Source organism: Aedes albopictus, chromosome 2 (genome assembly GCF_035046485.1).
Source record: "Aedes albopictus strain Foshan chromosome 2, AalbF5, whole genome shotgun sequence".
NCBI classification, from domain to species: Eukaryota; Metazoa; Arthropoda; class Insecta; order Diptera; family Culicidae; genus Aedes; species Aedes albopictus.
The window spans coordinates 418,880,171-418,898,681 of NC_085137.1; the positions used below are offsets into that span (position 1 = coordinate 418,880,171).

Sequence of the window (18,511 nt, forward strand, 5' to 3'; positions counted from 1 at the left end):
GGGAGGGGTTTATCCCAATTTCGGCAAAAGGCGGAGGGGCGCTTAGTGTATGAAGCGTCGGTAATGGGGAGAGTTTAACACCCAACCACAACAACCCCCCCTCCCCCCCCCCCTTGTGCAAGGGCTTGAGTCTGCACCATTTTAAGATTTTTTTTGGTTTTTCATAAGTGTGTCCCTAGGGGCAACACACTGTGCAAACGAGAGTAACTCTGAGAAATTCGGAGTAACTCTTTTCACCCATTTTCACCAATGATCGACGAAATTTGTTGAAAAAAACCCCTAAACCACAGACAAACAGACATACCACTCAAATCGCAATCGTCGCACGATTTAACGGTCATTTTGAAAATTTAGTGTGGTTCGGACTGTGTTCGCATGTGTCATGGTGGCGCTGCTGTTTCTACATAACATCTCACTTTTGGAGAGAAATGAACGCGATGCCGATCAATGTTTACATAAAATGACTCAATCATGAACTTTTATTCATCTTTCATGAATGTGTAACGGCACGGGGGAGTCGTCACCTGCTAAATTATTACATCGAGCCGAGGGATAGTACACCTGCAAACGAATGCTTCGGATTGTGCATTATAGAGGGTGCTAGTGTGATGCGTAACGATGTTTTTTGATCAAATTTCTTCTAAGTAGTATGTCTGTTTGTCTGTGCCTAAACTGCAAGAAAAGCGAGATAGCGGGCAATATTGTTTTGATTTTGCGATAAATCAGGCAACACTTAAGTACAAACGAGAGCAATCCGGAGAAATTCTGAGCAACTCTGTGAAGAAAAATGTACTCTCCAGCACAGTGTCTTGCCCCAAGTTGTGTCCCGCCCACGCAAATGAACACCGTTATCCGAAAGATCGATGTTTGCTTTATCTGATAACGGTCTTAGTTTTTGTGAATAGCGGGGGGCTCAGGAGCGACGTGTGAAGTCCTTGTTTACCAATGCTTGTAGGCCCTTTTCAAATGTTGCTCCAGAAATACTGGAAGTCCCTTTGGAAGCAAACCCCATGACGAAGAGAACAAACCTGCCGATAGTACCCTTTGTCACCCTAAGGTACACCGGGGCAAGTTGAAACGGGTGGGGCAAGATGAAACACGAAGTTTTGAAATAGATTTCAATACAATTTGGAAATTTATCCTTCACCAAAAGATTGTATGAATCAAAAACTATGTGTTATGGCGATCAAATGGTTTATCTTCATTAAAAAACATCATATTAACCCGCTGTTTCATCTTGCCCCACCCGTTTCAACTTGCCCCGGTGTACCTTATATTATATAAAATTAAATGGAAAATGCCATTTTTATTATTTGAAGTTTCCCGTTTATACTTACGTTTATTTATACGTTTTGCTATTTTAAAAATAATTATAACTCTTTAAAACACAAAAAAATAATTCAAGATCTCTATACAATCTTATCATCATGTATCAGAAGGCCGGCTCCAGAGGCACGTTATCCTCCATTTGGGACATTTGTGCCATCGCCATAATATAATAGCCTATTTAATCATTCTAGGGAAATAGGAAAAATGCCCTGGAAGAGGGTACTAACGCATAAGCGTACCACAACGGGTTCAAACAGCGCCCAGAAAAGGGCACTGTACACGGAAAAAACTCCATTCCCCTCATAATATCATAATTAAAATTCATAATATCATGAATGAGTTGACCAGAAATATGAATAGAAACAAGCATTTTCATAAATTATATTCATGGTCGCTTCCTAGCGTTACACTTATCTGCCATATGCAATTATATAAATCGCGCGGTCGTCCAGCACAGACATGTGGAAAAAGTTGAACCTGCTATTTTTGCAAAGTTTTTATTTGGTTAGAGTAATAAATGTGCATATATGAGGAAATGGAACATCGAAACAGTGTGTCCGTAAGATTCGGCAGGTTGTTGGGAGTTGATTGACAAAAAAGTAAACGAGCAAAAAGTAAACAGTGCCCAGTTCGCGTTTTCGTTGTGCCATCCGTCGTAGTTCCGAGTTTATGTACGGAGGGTGAAGTAAAGTGAGAATCGCGCGTTAATTTTTGGTAATTCTCTCTATTTTTCCGGTTTATCCATCGTTCGACGAGTTCGGAGACTCAGCAAGTGATGTGAACTAGTGAACAATTGATGTGGTTTGGAGGGCATCCTTAGCCTGTTGGATGTAGGTGCCAAAGACAAAAATAATAAACTAGCTAAATATGATTATCCGTTGAGTTCGATCATTGTTGTTCTCTTTTATATTTGAACATTACATATCTTCACTAACAAGAGGCCAACTAAAAAGTGCTGCTTGCTCATAGAAAAAGGATGATGGATAGGTCCCAAAATCATAGAAAAGGGCTCTGATATCACGTATTTTATTTTCTTATGATTTTAGCTTGCATCGTTTTATTAATCTAATTAAAAGCATTTGGGACCGACGACGACGGAATCATAAAAGTAATTCTTAATTCCATGAATTCTATGCATGGTTCCATCTCCCTTAACCATGATTTTATGAATTTGACTGAGAAACATTGAGGTCCGACGACGACGGAATCATAAAAGTAATTCTTAATTCCATGAATTCTATGCATGGTTCCATTTCCCTCAACCATGATTTTATGAATTTGACTGAGAAGCATATAGGTCCGACGACGACGGAATCATAAAAGTAATTCTTAATTCCATGAATTCTATGCATGGTTCCATCTCCCTCAATCATGATTTTATGAATTTGACCGAGAAGCATATAGGTCCGACGACGACGGAATCATAAAAGTAATTCTTAATTCCATGAATTCTATGCATGGTTCCATCTCCCTTAACCATGATTTTATGAATTTGACTGAGAAACATTGAGGTCCGACGACGACGGAATCATAAAAGTAATTCTTAATTCCATGAATTCTATGCATGGTTCCATCTCCCTCAATCATGATTTTATGAATTTGACTGAGAAGCATATAGGTCCGACGACGACGGAATCATAAAAGTATTTTTTGATTCCATGAATTCTATGCATGGTTCTACCTCACCAAACCATAATTTTATGAATCTGGTGGTAAAGCATCAGGATCTGCATCCAGGTTTATGAAAATTATTCTTGGCTTCATGAATGCTACTCATGATCCCAGCTTATTTAATCATAGCTTCATGATTATATTTTCCATTTTTGGTCGTCGAAAGCCAAAGCAATAACGGGTGCATAGCGTTATGGTGAAATCAATCATAAGTTCATAAAATTTAATCATGGTGTATATTTATAACATAAAATCATAAAAATATCGGGAAACTATGAGTCATATTCATGGTCTTGGGAATGGATTTTTTTCCGTGTAATAACGCATAAAGCGAAAGAGAGCCTATAACTCTTTACCACAGCGAGTTAAGAAAAACAGTATATCCTGAAGATTCAGTCTGAAGTCCGTTTCACTCAATAAGTGTTTACCGAATACTCGGAAACGCAGTTGCGCAAAAAAAAAAACTGGACAGTTACATATCAAAAGATACGAAGTTCCATAATCGGATTCACAGCTATCACATGCAAATGGAAATGAATCAGCTTGCTGAATATTCGCCATATGATAGCTGAGTCGGCAGTGGCCAGTCAATGCTTTGCCCAGAATGCTGCAATTCTGCTTTGACAGATTTGTAAGATATTTCACCACCCTTGGAGATGGCTCAGTACAATACAATTTGGTTTGACGACATGACTCTTCCGGTATTGTCTGTGTTGAGCCCAGGTGTGAATCTGAAGCTTTACCCAACATGTGATGCTCCAGTGCGAGCTAGAAGAATGGCCAGGTACCCATACAAGGTGAACAGCGTTTGCTGAATTCAGCTCCTCGATTTGAGTTCGACAAGCGATAACTATCTTCGACCTAGAGTTGGCCGAAGCAAGTGCTTTAATAGCAGCCTGGCTACTTTGCCCATTACGTGCTGCTGAAGTGCTGATTGCACTCCGCACATAAGAGCAAAGATTTCGGCCTGAAAAACGGTGCAATGTCTACCAAGTGAGTAAGACTGATACAGCCTTAGCTCACGAGAATAAACACCAGCACCTGCCCGACCTTTGAGAAGGGAGCCATCAGTGTAGCATACGATGCCGTCTGAAATACTTCTTTCCAGATATCCAGATGTCCACTCTTCTCGGGAAAGGAATTTCGTGGAAAATGTCCTATATGAAAAATTACAAGCAATTGTAAGATCACTTAGAGCAAGGACAACTTTGTCCCAGTTCACCAAAATTGGAAACAATAAGGTGTGTGTTGATGTGCGGTTCACAGGAGTTTTCTCTAGTAGACCGAGTCAGGTCCGTGCACAGAAGTGGCGCCAAGGATGGGGTTTTTTCCCAATTTTGCAAAAGGCGGTGGGGCGCCTAGTGTATGGAGCGTCGGTAATCGGGGGGGGGGGGGGGGGGCGCTTAACACCCAACCCAAGTAACCAAAAGTTCCGTTTCCCATGACAAAATGCACTTTCAACTTTCGCGAAGTTCAGATAAAGTTCCAAATGGAACTTTCTGGCTGCTTATGAGGCTAACGATGAGCCTTGCTGGAACTTCGGTCACAAGTTCCGGCAAGGCTCATTGTTAGCCATTTAAGCAGCCAGAAAGTTCCATTTGGAACATTGTCTGAACTTCGCAGAACTTTAAAGCTGCTTAAGATGCTACTCAGAACTTTGTCGGAACTTTTAAGTTCATAGTTAAGTTCAGTAACATTGTGTTTCAATGAAGATTAAATTTACTTCTTTTACACAAAACAACTGTTTAAGCATACACGAATAAAAGACAAATATCAATTTATCAAATCAATGAATATTGTCTATCCGGTTGGAATCAGGACAGACATTCAATCAAAAATTGCCATTTCCTTGGACCACAAGTGTCGCATCTGTTTCGCATCTAGTGCGCTGTGTTGCTGACAACAACGGGAAGGATGCGCACTACTTTTAACATGATTCAAAAACGTCGCGAGTTGGGTCGCGTCGCGACTTGATTGTGCGAAGTCCGGTTTGGTGGCGGCCCGACAATACTAGGCTTGAGCAAAAAAAAATTGGATCCTGTCAAGAGGAATAACATATCCTTTTCTAACCGGAAAATCCGCATTTATCCATTCCAAACCGTCGCTAACCGCTGCTAACTGAGGATAAATGCGGATTTTTACGGTTAGCAAAGGAAGTGTCATGGATCCATGGATCCAGTTCAAATCTACATAGCGCGACATGTGTGAATATATAATTATCAGAAGCAATTTCCAGACATGAATCACAAACCTTTTTTGTTTCTGCATGAATTTAGTCAAAGTTCTGTCAGAAGCTGCTTAGCAGGCAATCCAGCGTGCTTATGTGAGCTTTCAAGTTCCAAAATTACTTAAGAATGAAGCTGCTTTATTTATAAAGTACCCTTTTATCTGAACTTTTGGTTACTTGGGCTTGATTATATCCGAGAAGAATTTACCGTCGATCAGAACGTGGTTTTGTTTTCTGTTGATGGTCGGGTGATTGTATCGATTGCGAGTTGGAAAATGTTTTTTGAGTGAGTGATCCCAAACGTTTGATCGGTCGGTAGTGTTGCGTTAATCGATCCAGATACACATTTGCTCAGCATTTCTTATTGGAAATACTAGTACGTTCTTTAACTGAAGTGTTACCAGAAACATCTAGGACTCCGAGGAATCGTGCTTTCAGCTCACCCAGGAAATGTCTCAAAAATCATTATAATCAAGTGTATCTAAAAATTTCTCCGGCAAAAAGTTTTAAACGCTATCTGACAAAGGAATGTGCTGAATATTCCTAGCTTCATATTACAAAACCAGTTCTTGAATAAAATTTCACATTATGAACGACATAATTCGAATGACAAAGGAGAAACAAACATAAAACGTTCCGCTCAGAATTTATTACTATCCTTTATTTTCACAGTTGCGTTGGTTGGTTACCGCCATCCATTGGATGGCAGTGAAAATTAAATTACATTTTTTGTTTGAATTCGTTCTTCGATCCGAGTTGAAGGAGAAATAAAAAAAAATAAGGGACTAACAATAAATTCCCGCAGATTCCTACTTCTTGGCCGGGTTGGACAGCTCAGCGATGGCCTTGGCTTCCTCTGAAAAGGGGGAAAGAAAGATCATGATGAGTGGAAGATGGCATGATTTCTCAAAGCTAGAAATTAACGGTTTGCGTTAAATTTCACTAAGGTTTAGTAAATAAAGCATAACACATGATTTGTTTACCAATGTCCGCACTTACTAAACAATGGTTTAGTATCATTGAACTTCTTTAGATTTACCGAACTTCGGTTTGGATAAATTCTGACATTCTGTGGATCTTGCCAAAGTTTTTTCGGCAACTTTTTGTTAGTAAAATTGGCTGAAATACTGACCTGCCTGCTGGCGCTTCTTCTCCTCTGCCAGCTTGGCGTCACGGATGACCTTCTGCTGGGCTTCAACCTCACGAATACCGACTTCACGCTTGGCCAGACGCTGCTGGTGGTAGGCACCGTACGCCACACCGATGGCCAGGAACGACCAGCGACCGAACTGAAATAAATGCAAATGTAAACAAATTAGAGGCGTCTTAAGAACTGAAATTCCTGACTAGAGTGAGATCCGGACGAAAAGATCACCAAATGATCCACCTTTCTTCCAGAAAACTTCTCCGGATCCCGCTCGGAAGAGCCATCAGCAGCAAACATTACATAATGAAAAGCGACGCAACTGATACCGAAAATCGGAAGAAATATGGCTTTTTCGCAAACCTTACCTTGATCAGCGGGGAGACGCGAACTGGAGCACCGAGATCTGCCATTTTTCGGGGATAAATTTAAGGTTTTTGATACGGAAAATCGAACGAAACTTTTCCTCCTAAAATTTCCACACTTTGCGAGAAGACGGCAAATGTCGTGTCGGATCTGACAGATGGGCAGCGAAGTGCCAGAAACAGAAAGAGGGAGAACGTCAAAACCGCGATTAGCCTCGCGTTTGGTCGGTTGTGTGTGTGCGTCGCTCAACGATGAAATCTCGCCCTGATGGATCCCGCTCGACACCGAGTTGTGCAAGAAATGAATGCGAAATTTCCATTTTTACATGATTTAGAAGAATAAAATCATGTTAAAACAGCATTCATTGTTTGATGGGATATATTTAGCGTAAACTTAAACACTAAAAGTTCATGTTTTGTTAATAATACAATAGAAATAACTCAACCAACGATGCAATCAAATTACGGATCTAGTTTGCCCGCCTCATATCGCCTGTAATATCTGTCATGGGAATTTGTTACACAACGCCAAAACAAAAACAAAATTTGTTCGAAATTTCACGTACAGCGCATAGCGATAGTTTTAATCAAGTTTTTAAGCAATAAATTCAACTAAAATCTACAATTATGAGTAACTTAAGGCGAGAGGTAACTATTAGCAAGCTTTTGCGTCCGTTTTCATTCATATAATTTTATCCACCAGGCTCTGAAATGGTACAAAACGCTTCAGCGCACCAAAGATCAGGTGTTTGCCGGTGATCAGCGTACCATCGAGGCGGCTCGGCAGCGCATTCGGGAAGAATTTCTGAAGAATAAAGATATCCGCGAGGAAAAGGACATTCAGGAGGTGATTTTTTGTTTATAAATTCTTTAGAAAAATATAACTTATTTCAGCAATTCCAACTTTTAGAAACTTAAAATTGCCCGCGATGTAGATATTGAACTGCGCAGCACAGTGGTCCAGGCGGTGAAGGGCGATGACAACGTTTATCGTGAGTTGTTTTTTTATCTGACATTGATTTTTAATGTTTTTTAAAATTGAAAATTATTGTTTTAGACGCCAAAATCACTAGTGATACGAAAAAGGTTGATAACGTCATGTTTGATCCGAATGCTGAGCTGCCACCGCCGAGGATGAAGAAATGCGGGGGCGGTAAAAAGTAATGACCCGAGATTGTTACACAAAATTTGTACATAAAAGTAAAATAGTAAAATAAATTGACTGTGTCTTCGTTGCTCTGTATTTCAGTTTCTCCTAGGATTTTTTTCAGTTTCAGGAATCAATTTAAATATTCCACTTGAGCTACTTTTCTGAAAATTTTCAAAAGAGAATATTTTGGAAAATTTACCATGAATTGCTTCAGAAATTCCTCCATACTTTTGTTTAAAATTCATTTAGAAACCATTTGAAGGATTCCTCCAGAAATTTATCAAAAGATTTATTTAGAAAACTATCCAGGTATATTTTCAGAAATTTCTTCATGGGTTCCAGTAAAAAAAAACTCAAGGTATTTTTCAAGAAACTTCTCCGACAAATCCTACAAAACTCTGCCAAAGAATTTTTAAGGAATTGTGCCAGGAATGCCTTTGGAAATTTCACTAAAAATTTATTCAATAACTCTCTCGGGGGATTTTTTTTAGTAAATCCATAGTGTTCTTTAAATTTTCTCCAAATTTTTTTAAGGATTGATCCTGAAATGAATTTAAGAACTCCATTTTGCAGTCATCCTTGAAATCCTCCTAAAATTGCTCCATAGATTTCTGTAGAAATTCCACGAATTCCTTCCATTTCAAGTCTTACATGGATTCCTAAAAAAAACGTATTTAATTTTTTTTTCAGAATTTCTTCTCGAGGATCCTCCTTAAACTTCTCCAAGAATTCCACGTCAACGCAAAGTCAAAGGGTCTCATCAGAAAATCCTCCATAGATTTTTTCAAGAATCCGTACTATAACTAGTTCAGGAAATCTTCAATGATTTCTTTAGAAAATTCGGATGCATGAATTTCTCGAAAAAATGTTCCAATAATTTCTTCAGAAAATATTCTGCAGTCTCCTTCAGAAATTCCTCCACAGTTTCCTTGACAAAGTCCAGGGATTGCTTTAGATTGTTTCCCTGGAGATTCCTTCGCAAATTCTTCATAAGATATCTCAATAAATTTGTCCAAGGACTCATTTAAGATATTTTCTATGTTTTTTTTCCAAAATTGCTTCATGAATTCCTTCAGAAACTACTCCAGGAATTTGACCTTAAATCAGAAATTTCTCCCGCGGTTTCTTCAGATATTCTCCAGGGTTTTTTCCTAAGAAACTTCTTCACCGCTTTTTTTCAAATCTTCCTAACCCTTTTTCCAGGATTTTATTTGAAAGATTCTTCCAGATATTTATCGAAATATTTATTTAGAAAACCATTCAGAAATATTTTTAGAATTTTCTCCATGGGTTCCAGTAAAAAATCCTACAGAAATCTGCCAGGGAATTTTTGAGAAATTTTGCCAGGAATTCCTTTGGAGAATTCTCTAAGAATTCTTTCAATAACTCTCCCGGGGTTTCTTTTATTCAATCCATAGTGTTCTTTAAAAATTTCCCCAATTTGTTTTTGCATTGTTCCTTAAATTAATTTAAGAACTTCACTTTAAAGCTTTGCTTGAATTTCTTCTGAATTTGCTCCATAGATGTCTGTAGAATTTTTTCCTCGAATTCCTTCCAGAAAGTCTTACACGGATTCCTAAAAAATCGTTTTCAATTTCTTTCATAATTTTCTCTCGAGGACCCTCCAGAAAATTCTCCAAAAATTCCAGTAGCAAAGAGTCTATGAATTTCCCCAGATGATACTCCATAGATTCTTCCAAGAATCCGTAATAGAATTAGTTCAGAAAATCATCCATGGATTTCTTTAGAAAATTTAAGGATCACAATTTCTTAAGAAATTGCTCTAAGAATTTCTTCAGAGAATATTCCGCAGTCTCCTACATTGTTATAAAGTTTTCTTAAGATACTCCCATGGATTCGTTTAGAGTTTTGCCTGAAGATTTCTTTCCTGTAAGACATTTTCTATGTGTTTTTTTTTCAAAATTGCTCCATGGTTTCCTTCAGAAATTACTCCAGAAATTCGATGTTAGAATCCACCAAAGTTTCACCCGCGGTTTTGTCATAAATACTTCCAGGGTTTTCCTAAGGAACTTCTCCAGCTTTTTTTTTTTCAATTCTTCCTAAGCAATTTTCCAAGAAATTCCCTTTATGATTTTTTTTGGGAAGATTTCCATGAGCTCCATCTAAAATTCCACCAGGGATTACTTTTGAAATCTTCGGATATTTCTACAGGATTCCTTCATAAATTCTTTCAAAGAAAATCTTCCAGAGACTTCTTCTGAAATTCGTACAGGTATTTCTTCAAGAAGGCCGCCAGAGGTTTGTTTAAAAATTGCTTGACAGTTTCTAATGCAAATTGTCGTTAAAGTTTGTCCAGAATTTTTTTCAGGGAATCATTCATGAAATACTGCAGGAATTCCTCCAGAGATTTTGCATTATTAATTTGAATGATTCTGGCACAAATTTCTTCAGAATTTTCGTGTATTCCGCCAAAAATTTCTCCGAAATTTATTCTAAGGGTAATTCTACGGTTTTTTTCGCGAATTCTTCAAGGAACTTATTCAGAAATATTTCTTTTAAGCTTTGTCAAAATATATTCCAGAAACATTCCAAGAGTGTTTTAAGGGATCTTTACATAAGCTTATCTAGGCGTTTCTTCGGAAATTTCTGCAGGAAGTATTTTAGAAATACGCACGCAGCTTACACCAGAAATGCTTTCAAGAAATCCTCCCAAAATTTTATTCAAGGGTTTCTAAAGGGATTTTCATTTTCCTAAAAATTCCGCAATGAACTTTTCTAAGAATTCCATTAATGAATTCTCGTGAAGTTTTACCAAAAAATTCTACTGAAATTCCTCCTGTAATTTCTTCAAGAATTTCCATCGAATTTATATACAGCTTCATTGAGAGGTATATCTCCTGAGATGTTTATGGATGTTCTACTGGAGGTTTCTTCAAAAATTCTTTCTCGTTCAAAAATATATTCAAAGACTACTTCAGAATCATAGGTATGTCTTCAGACTTTTAAAAAGTTTATCCATAGATTTTTTTTCAGAAATATCTTCAAAACTTAAAAAAATCCAAAGATTCCCTCGTAAATTCTTCCAAGGGATATTTTTAGAAATTGCTTTTGTGGTTCCGTCAGATATATATCCTGGGATTCCATCAGCGATTCCTGCAAGAATTGTTTCAGATATTCCTCCAGGTTTTTTTTTCCAGAAGTTCAAAAACTTTCGCAAAAATGCTGATTCTATATTTGAAAGAATACCTTAAAATTCTTGGCGATACCTTTGAAGATTCCCAGGAACAGTTCTTGAAAATTTTAGAGGAAATTCTTGAAAAAAATGGCAAAATATCTGCATTAATTTTGAGAAAAATGTCAGACAGAACATCTATAGAAATTTATTAAGATACCTCCTTTATTCCAAAAATTGCTTGAGAATCCCTAAGAAATTCCTGAATACGTAGATGAATTTCTGTAGATATCATTTTAAAAATGTCTACAGGGACAGTCATGGGTACTTGAGGCATTCCTAAGGAAATTCCCAAATAAATTTCGGAGAATTTTTTGATCTTGTGGAGATGTCTCTGGAGGATTTTCTTTTATAAGATTTTCAAATACAATTCCTGAAGGGACAGACGAAAAATCTTTAAACTACTAGGGTAGCGAACCACTTGGGCAGCGGCCGGTATTTTGGGCACTCTTCGCTATAACTCAGTCAATTCCAAACCATTGACTTGAAATTTCGTACACGGCTAGATACTATTCGGTTATCGTATTTACCGTTCACCAGTAACGAGATTTACCGTGTATCAGTAACTTTTGACAGTTTATTATCTGAGCTCGGTAACTCATTTACAGAATATCCGCAAAAGAAACAACCGAGAGTACCGAGTTAAATCTGCTGTTGAGAACTCAGTAAAAAGATGGGAAAAATACCGAGCTGATCTTAGTGTGTACGTATCTCATCTCGTTCCAAAAATTATGTCAATTGATTCAAAATTGGCTGAGTTATAGCAGAAAAGTGCCCAAAATAGGACCTCTGCCGAGATTGTTCCACTTCCTAACTAACATTTTTGTGGTATAAAAGTTTGAGGGAGCTTTCTTCCAAAAGCGTTTGCTCCATAAGCTATTATTCAGCTACTTTTGTTAGTAGGGTTCCCTATCTGGAGAAATTTCTGCAGAAACAAAAAAGACATCCTGAAGGAGGTCTTTAGATAATCATTGAAGAAATTTCTAAAAAAAATACCCGTTGAAGGAATCTTAGAAAGAATACCAAGAAGAGCTGGAGAACTATCTGTAAATATTTATAAAAGAAATTCTCGATTTTTTTTTAAATGCAAACGAATGCAGGAATTGAGAGAATCTTTGGAGACATCCCTGGAGTATCACCGGAAAAAAAAACTGAAAGAATCTTTGAAGAAAAGTCTGAATTAATGCTAAGCAATCCCTGCTGGAAGTATACCTGGAGAAACTCCAGAAGAATCTATTGAGAATTTTCTTGAAAAAATTGCTAAATGAGAATAAATTACAATAAAAATGTCTGAAAGAGTTATGAATTTCTAATGAAAAAAGGCCTAATCTTTACAAAACTGCATCTTTTGAAAAATATTTTTTGAAGAATTTCCTAGAAGAATTGCTTTAGAAATTTCTAGAAGAGCTCTGGGAAAATTGCTAAAAAAAAGAACTTGAAGGAAATTCTGATAGCATTTCGAGGAATGCCCTCAAAAATGCTCAAAAAAAAACTCATGCACGAACTGTAGCGATTCCTAGAGAAATCTTTGGAGAAATCGCTGAAGGAATGCCTGAATTTATGACTGCAGGAATCCTTGGAGAAATTCCTGGAAAATTCCTGGCGGAATCTCCGACGAAATTACTGGATGAATCCCTGAAATAATTTCTAAAGGAATACATAGAGAAATTCCAGGTGGAATCCATGGAAGAAATCCTGGAGGAATCCTTGCAGGAATTCCTGGAGGAATCCTTGCAGGAATTCCTGGAGGAATCCTTGCAGGAATTCCTGGAGGAATCCTTGCAGGAATTCCTGGAGGAATCCTGGAGAAATCCCTAGAAGAACTCTGGCAGGAATTTCTAAAAAAAAAATTGAAGAAATCCCTTGAGAAATTCCTGGAGGAGTTCTTGAAAGAATCTTTGCCGGAGTCCCTGGAGGATTTCCTGGAGAAATTTTTTGAGGAAGTTTTGGAAGAAGTTCTGGAGGAATCTCTGGAGGGATCTCTGGAAGAACTCCTAGAGAAAAAATCTTGGATCAACTCCTGGAGGAATTTCTGTAGGAATTCATGTAGAAATTCCTGGGTGAATTCTTGAATGAATCATTGGAGTTATTTTTAAAGAAATCCGAGGTGGAATTCCAAGAGGGAAATTCTTAGAGAAATTCTTGAAAGAATCTCTGGAAGAATTCCTAGAGAAATCCGTGGATATACTCTTGTAGAAATCCATAGAGAAATTCTGGGAGGTATCCCTGGATAAATTTCTGAAGAAATATCTAGAAGAATTCTTAAAGAATTCCCTGGAGGAACTCTTGGAGGAACTCTTGGAATAATTCCTAGAGGAATGACTGGAGGAGTTCCTGGAGGAATGTCTGGAGGAATACCTAGAGGTATTATTAAAGGAATCTCTGGACTCCTGAAGGAATTTCTGGACATACTCCTGGACGAAGATCTGAAAGCCTTCCTGAAGAAAATCCTGGAGGAAATCCAGGATAAAGTTCTAGAGGCATTCCAGGAGAAGTTCCTGGAGGAATCCCTAGATAAAAAAAAGGATGAATCCCTAGAGGATTTCATAAAAGAATCTGTGGTTTTCCTAGAGGAATCGCTGAAAAATCCCTAGATGATTGCGTGAAAAATCCCTTGATGAATTTTGGGAGGATACTCTGGAGAAATTCATGAAGAAATCCCTTGAGGAATTCCTGGAGGAATCTCTGGAAGAACTCCTACAAGAATTCACAGAAGAACTCTTGGAAGAATTCCTGGAGGGTTTCTGGGAGCAGTTCGTGGAATAACTTCTGGAGGATTTCCTGAAGGAATGTCTGGGGGAATTCCTGAAGAATTTCCTGGGGAATTTTCTGAAGGAATGCCTAGAGGATTTCTTGGAGAAATTTGTGGAAGAATTTCTGGAGTGATTCCTGAAGCATTTCCTGGAGAAATTGCTTGTTAAATTCTTGCAGGAAATGCTAGGTTAATTCCTGGATGAATTTTTGGAGGAATTCCTGGTGGTTTTCCTGGGTGAGTTCATGGCGTAAATAGGGTAATTTCTGGAGGAATTCCTGGGTAAACTCCTGGAGGAATTCCTGGAGGATTTCCTGGAGCAATTCCTGGTGTAATTCTTGGAGGATTTTTTGGAGAAATTCCTTGTAGAATAATGCTTAGAGGAATACCTGGAGGAGTTCCTGAAGTAATAACTGGAGGAATTCCTGGAGGATTGCCTGGGAGATTCACTGAAGGAATCCCTGGAGGATTTTTTGGAGAAATTTCGGGAAGAATTTTTGGAGGGAATCCTGGAGAAATTCTTTGTTGGATTCTCGGAGGAAATCCTAGCATAGTTCCTGGAAGAATTACTGGAGAAGTTCCTGCAGGAGTATCTGGATAAATTCCTGGATGAAATTTTTGGAAGAATTCCTGGAAGAACCCCTACAGGAATTCTTTGATGAAACCCCTTGTAGGAATTTCTGAAGATTCCTGGATGAAATCCTAATTATATGCCTGGAGGAATCCATGGAGAAATTTCTGGAGAACCCCCTGAAGGAATTCCTGAAGCATTTCCAGGAGGAACTCCTGAAGGATTTCCTGGAGGAATTTCTGGTGTAATTTCTGGAGGAATTCCTGGAGAAGCTCTTTGAAGCTCTGGTGGAAAACCTGGTGGAATGCTTGTAGGAATTCCAGGAGGAATCCCAAGCGCAATCCCTAGAGCAATTATTGGAGGAATCTTTGATGGGAAGTCTGGAGGAATCCCTGGAGAAATGCCAGGAGGAAGTCCTTCAGGAATTCCTGGAGAAATTCTAGAATGGATCCCTTGAGGACTCCATGATGAAATTACTGAGAAAACACTGAAGCAATTCCAGGAGAAATGCCTGAATGAACTACTGAAGAATTTTTTGAAGGAGCTCCTGGAAGTACCTCTAGAGGAATTCCTGGAGGAACCCTTGCAGGAATTTCTGGAGAAACCCTTGCCGGAATTTCTGGAGAAATCCCTGCAGGAATTTTCGTAGGGATCTCTGGAGGAAACCCTTTAGGAATTCTTGGGAGGAATTTCTGGAGTTATTTATGAAGAAATCCCAGAAAGAATTCCTGAAGAAATCGCAGGAGGAATTCCTGAATAAAACTCAAGAAGAGTTCCTGAAGAAATCGTAAAAGGAAGAACTGAAAATGTTGCAGAAGGAATTCTTAACCCGGGAGCGGTCGCGTCGTGTACTGAGTACACGCACCATGAAAAATGCACGCTTGTGATACACAGCGTGAACGTAGTGCCGTCGCAGGTATGTAGTCGAAGACGCGACTGCTCGAGGGTTAAAAAAAAATCTGTAGAAATCCCAAGAAGAATTCGTTGAGGAACTTCTCAAGGAAGGAATCCCTGGAGGAATTCCGGAAGCAATCTCAAGCGGATGGAATTCCTAGATGGGTTCTGTAGGAGTTCCTGAAAGAACTCCAGCAAGAACTCTTGAAGATATCCCAAGAAGAGTTTTGGAGGAATCCTTGGAGCTATTTTTACTATAATACCTGGAACTGTTTTTGATCCCTTATGAAATTTCTTATGGGATTCCGAGGGAATCCCTGGAGAGATTCCTGGAGGATATCTTGGAGGAATAATTGGAAGAATTCCTGAAAAAACCTCTAGGAGGAATCGTGGAAACAAGCTCTTAAGGAATTCCTTACGAAATCGCAGGATGGATTTTCAAACAAATTCCTGGAAGCCAATTTGCAGGAATCTCTGGGAACATTCTGAAGAAATCCGTGTCTGCATTACACAGAAAAAAATATGTAATAAAAATTCAGCGAGAAATCATGCACATAAAGGGAATGCTAGAGTTAGTGCACTTTTACATGAGATATAATGTAAAATTACATTACCATCGTGTAAATTTCCGCCAACCATCGCGTAAACTATCATGGGCTCCAACTGGTTACGCGATTATTAGCGGAAATTTACAGGAACGTAACGTAATTTTACATGATAACTCCAGCATTCCCTTTATGTGCATGATTTTCCGCTGAATTTTACATGAATATTTTTTGAACATATTATTAAAGGAATCCTTGAATGAACTTCGTTTTGTGAAAATTTAGATGGAATTCCTTGGTAGCGATCAATAATGGCGCTTAAGCTGGATCAATGGCTTGTTAGCCATGACACTGTGTAAATGCCTGTGTTCCATCCCTCAAGCAGGAAGGCCCATGAAGTGACACAATCTCTTAGCTACTACGTCACTCCACACTGAAAAAAATATGTACATAATTAAAATTCAGCGAGAAATCATGCACCTAAAGGGAATGTTAGAGTTAGTGCATATTTACTAGCCTGGTACACGGTTTATATGGGAAAATACAAAAAATGAAAAAACTCAAGTTCCTGTAAACTTTTTGAGTTCCACTTTGGTCCCATATCAACTGTGCAAAATTTCAGATCGATCGGAAAAACTATATTTTAGCGCCCGTTATTCTTAGTATTTCATACGATTTACTATGGGGAAATATTACTCCTGCAAAGAAAAATCGCTAGGAGTCACCCCTAGATCCCTAAAAATAAGCCGTTGAATGATTTCTGTGGAAAACTCAACTAGGAATCAGACCTTTGAAGACAGCAAATCGATGCGACGTTCGTGGAAAAAGTTATTAGGCTTCACCCGATCGATAAAATAACGAGATTTTATTATTTATTGTTATTCCTTACATGTTAAACAGCGTTTGCATGCCATTCGGTTTTCAGTCAATAACTTTTTTCACATGCCTCAGATCGCTATGAAAATTTAAAATGGCTGGCGCTAAAATATAGTTTCTCCGATCGATCTGAAATTTTGCACAGTTATTATGGGACCAAAATGAAACTCAAAAAGTGTACAGGAGTAAAATGTCTTTTTGTGTCCCACGCTAATATTTACATGAGATATCATGTAAAATTACGTTACAATCGTGTAACGTGCAGACATTGGTGTTTAAAAAACTTACACTAACACCAATACATCCACATGATCTGCTAGAATATACTTACATACTCTGAATGTTTTCGCATCACTCACTTATAGAGAATCCTAAATGAACCCCTTCCAAACATCCAACTCCTTGACAGTGTCAAGTTGACACCTATATGCAATCTACGAATTACTTCGTTACCACGCAACGCAACACTAAATTTAGAAAGAATTACTTGATTAGTGTCTGAATAATCCCTGGCTGATTTTCTGAAAGAAAAAAAAAAAAAACAATTGTGCAGAAGTACTTTGAATGATTCCAGATAGAATTGAGCAATCTCTAGCGAGGACTATATGGAGAAATTCTTGAAGAAATCTCCAAAATAAACATAAACATTGTTGGTGGAATTTCTTGTTTTTTTTTTTGAGAAAGAAAAGTTTCACAATGACGGATACAATCCTAAATAGCTTGAGCTTGAGCTTGATTGACCGCCCGTAGATGCTACTCTAGTATCGCCAGACCAGCTACACTCACACAAGGAACCAATGAGATTATCTACCGGGGACTAGCACGCATCTTCAGTGTGTGAGCGTTGGTGATCTTCTATTTTTAGGCGACAATGGCGCCTGCTACGTCAGAATGCAGGCCAATGTGGGGAAGGGGAAGGAAGTGATGATTGCAATCGTTTGTATCCACATCTGACCGAATATACCTCTGCGTCAGCACAAATTCATGCGGATGTCGGAGTGTTGGTGGGATATGGTTGACAAAGGGCTCACACATTGGTTTGTAGATACCAGGGATAGAATTGTGTGTTTTTTTTATTATTCTGAAGATATGCGGCACAGTTCATTTGATTGCATAACTTGTAGGCGTTATACAGTCAACTCTCCACATGTCGATGTTCTACATTTCGATATCTCTCCCTATCTCGATGGTTTGGTCGGTCCCTTCAATCTGCATACATTTTACCTTTCTACATGTCGATATCTCCTTATCTCGATATCTCTCTATCTCGATGCGATCTCGTTCGTTTTTGTTCGAGATTTTCTCTCCATATGTCGATATGCCCATTTTTACAGGTTGCTAGATCTAGTTTCTTAGGTGCAAAACATTCTGGGAAGGTGAAGTGACATCTGTTTGTTGACGGTTTTTCCTAGTTACGGACGATTTTTCAATCTAGTGTGCATTACAAATTGGTTCTTGAGTTCGATCTCTCCCTATCTCGATGGTCCCTTCGATATCGAGATGTAGAGAGTCAACTGTATATCTAATAGGATTGAGACACTGTGCTGTGAAAGTTTAGAAGGAAGGGAAACGGCTTTTTCAACCCGTTTCTGTTCTAGCGATGGCTATGAACAAGTGAGTATACATGAGTTGTATATGTAGAGAGGAGGGAGAAAGTATATTTAGAAAGATACAAAGTAGGAGGAAAGGGACGGGCCAGGGATTGAACCCAGGACCTTCTGCATATGAATCAGAAGCGGTAGCCACTAGACCACCAAGCCCGTCACAATGACGGATACAATCCTAAATAATTGA

At 38.5% G+C, this 18,511-nt stretch overlaps 2 protein-coding genes across 2 annotated transcripts; one reads left to right on the forward strand and one right to left on the reverse strand.

Moving 5' to 3' along the window:
* Window positions 1–5,867: 5,867 nt before the first annotated feature.
* Window positions 5,868–6,911, reverse strand: LOC109417810 (ATP synthase subunit e, mitochondrial). Its single transcript, XM_019691982.3, has 3 exons — window positions 6,740–6,911; window positions 6,360–6,516; window positions 5,868–6,083 (listed from the first exon to the last, which is right to left on the reverse strand). Exons 1-3 carry the CDS (start codon window positions 6,782–6,784, stop codon window positions 6,037–6,039), a joined length of 249 nt encoding a protein of 82 aa, XP_019547527.1. The 5' UTR covers window positions 6,785–6,911; the 3' UTR covers window positions 5,868–6,036.
* Window positions 6,912–7,226: 315 nt separating this feature from the next.
* LOC109426766 (complex III assembly factor LYRM7) lies at window positions 7,227–7,968 on the forward strand. The gene is made up of 4 exons (XM_019702303.3): window positions 7,227–7,384; window positions 7,440–7,583; window positions 7,647–7,728; window positions 7,794–7,968. Exons 1-4 carry the CDS (start codon window positions 7,364–7,366, stop codon window positions 7,898–7,900), a joined length of 354 nt encoding a protein of 117 aa, XP_019557848.3. The 5' UTR covers window positions 7,227–7,363; the 3' UTR covers window positions 7,901–7,968.
* The last annotated feature ends 10,543 nt before the right edge of the window (window positions 7,969–18,511 follow it).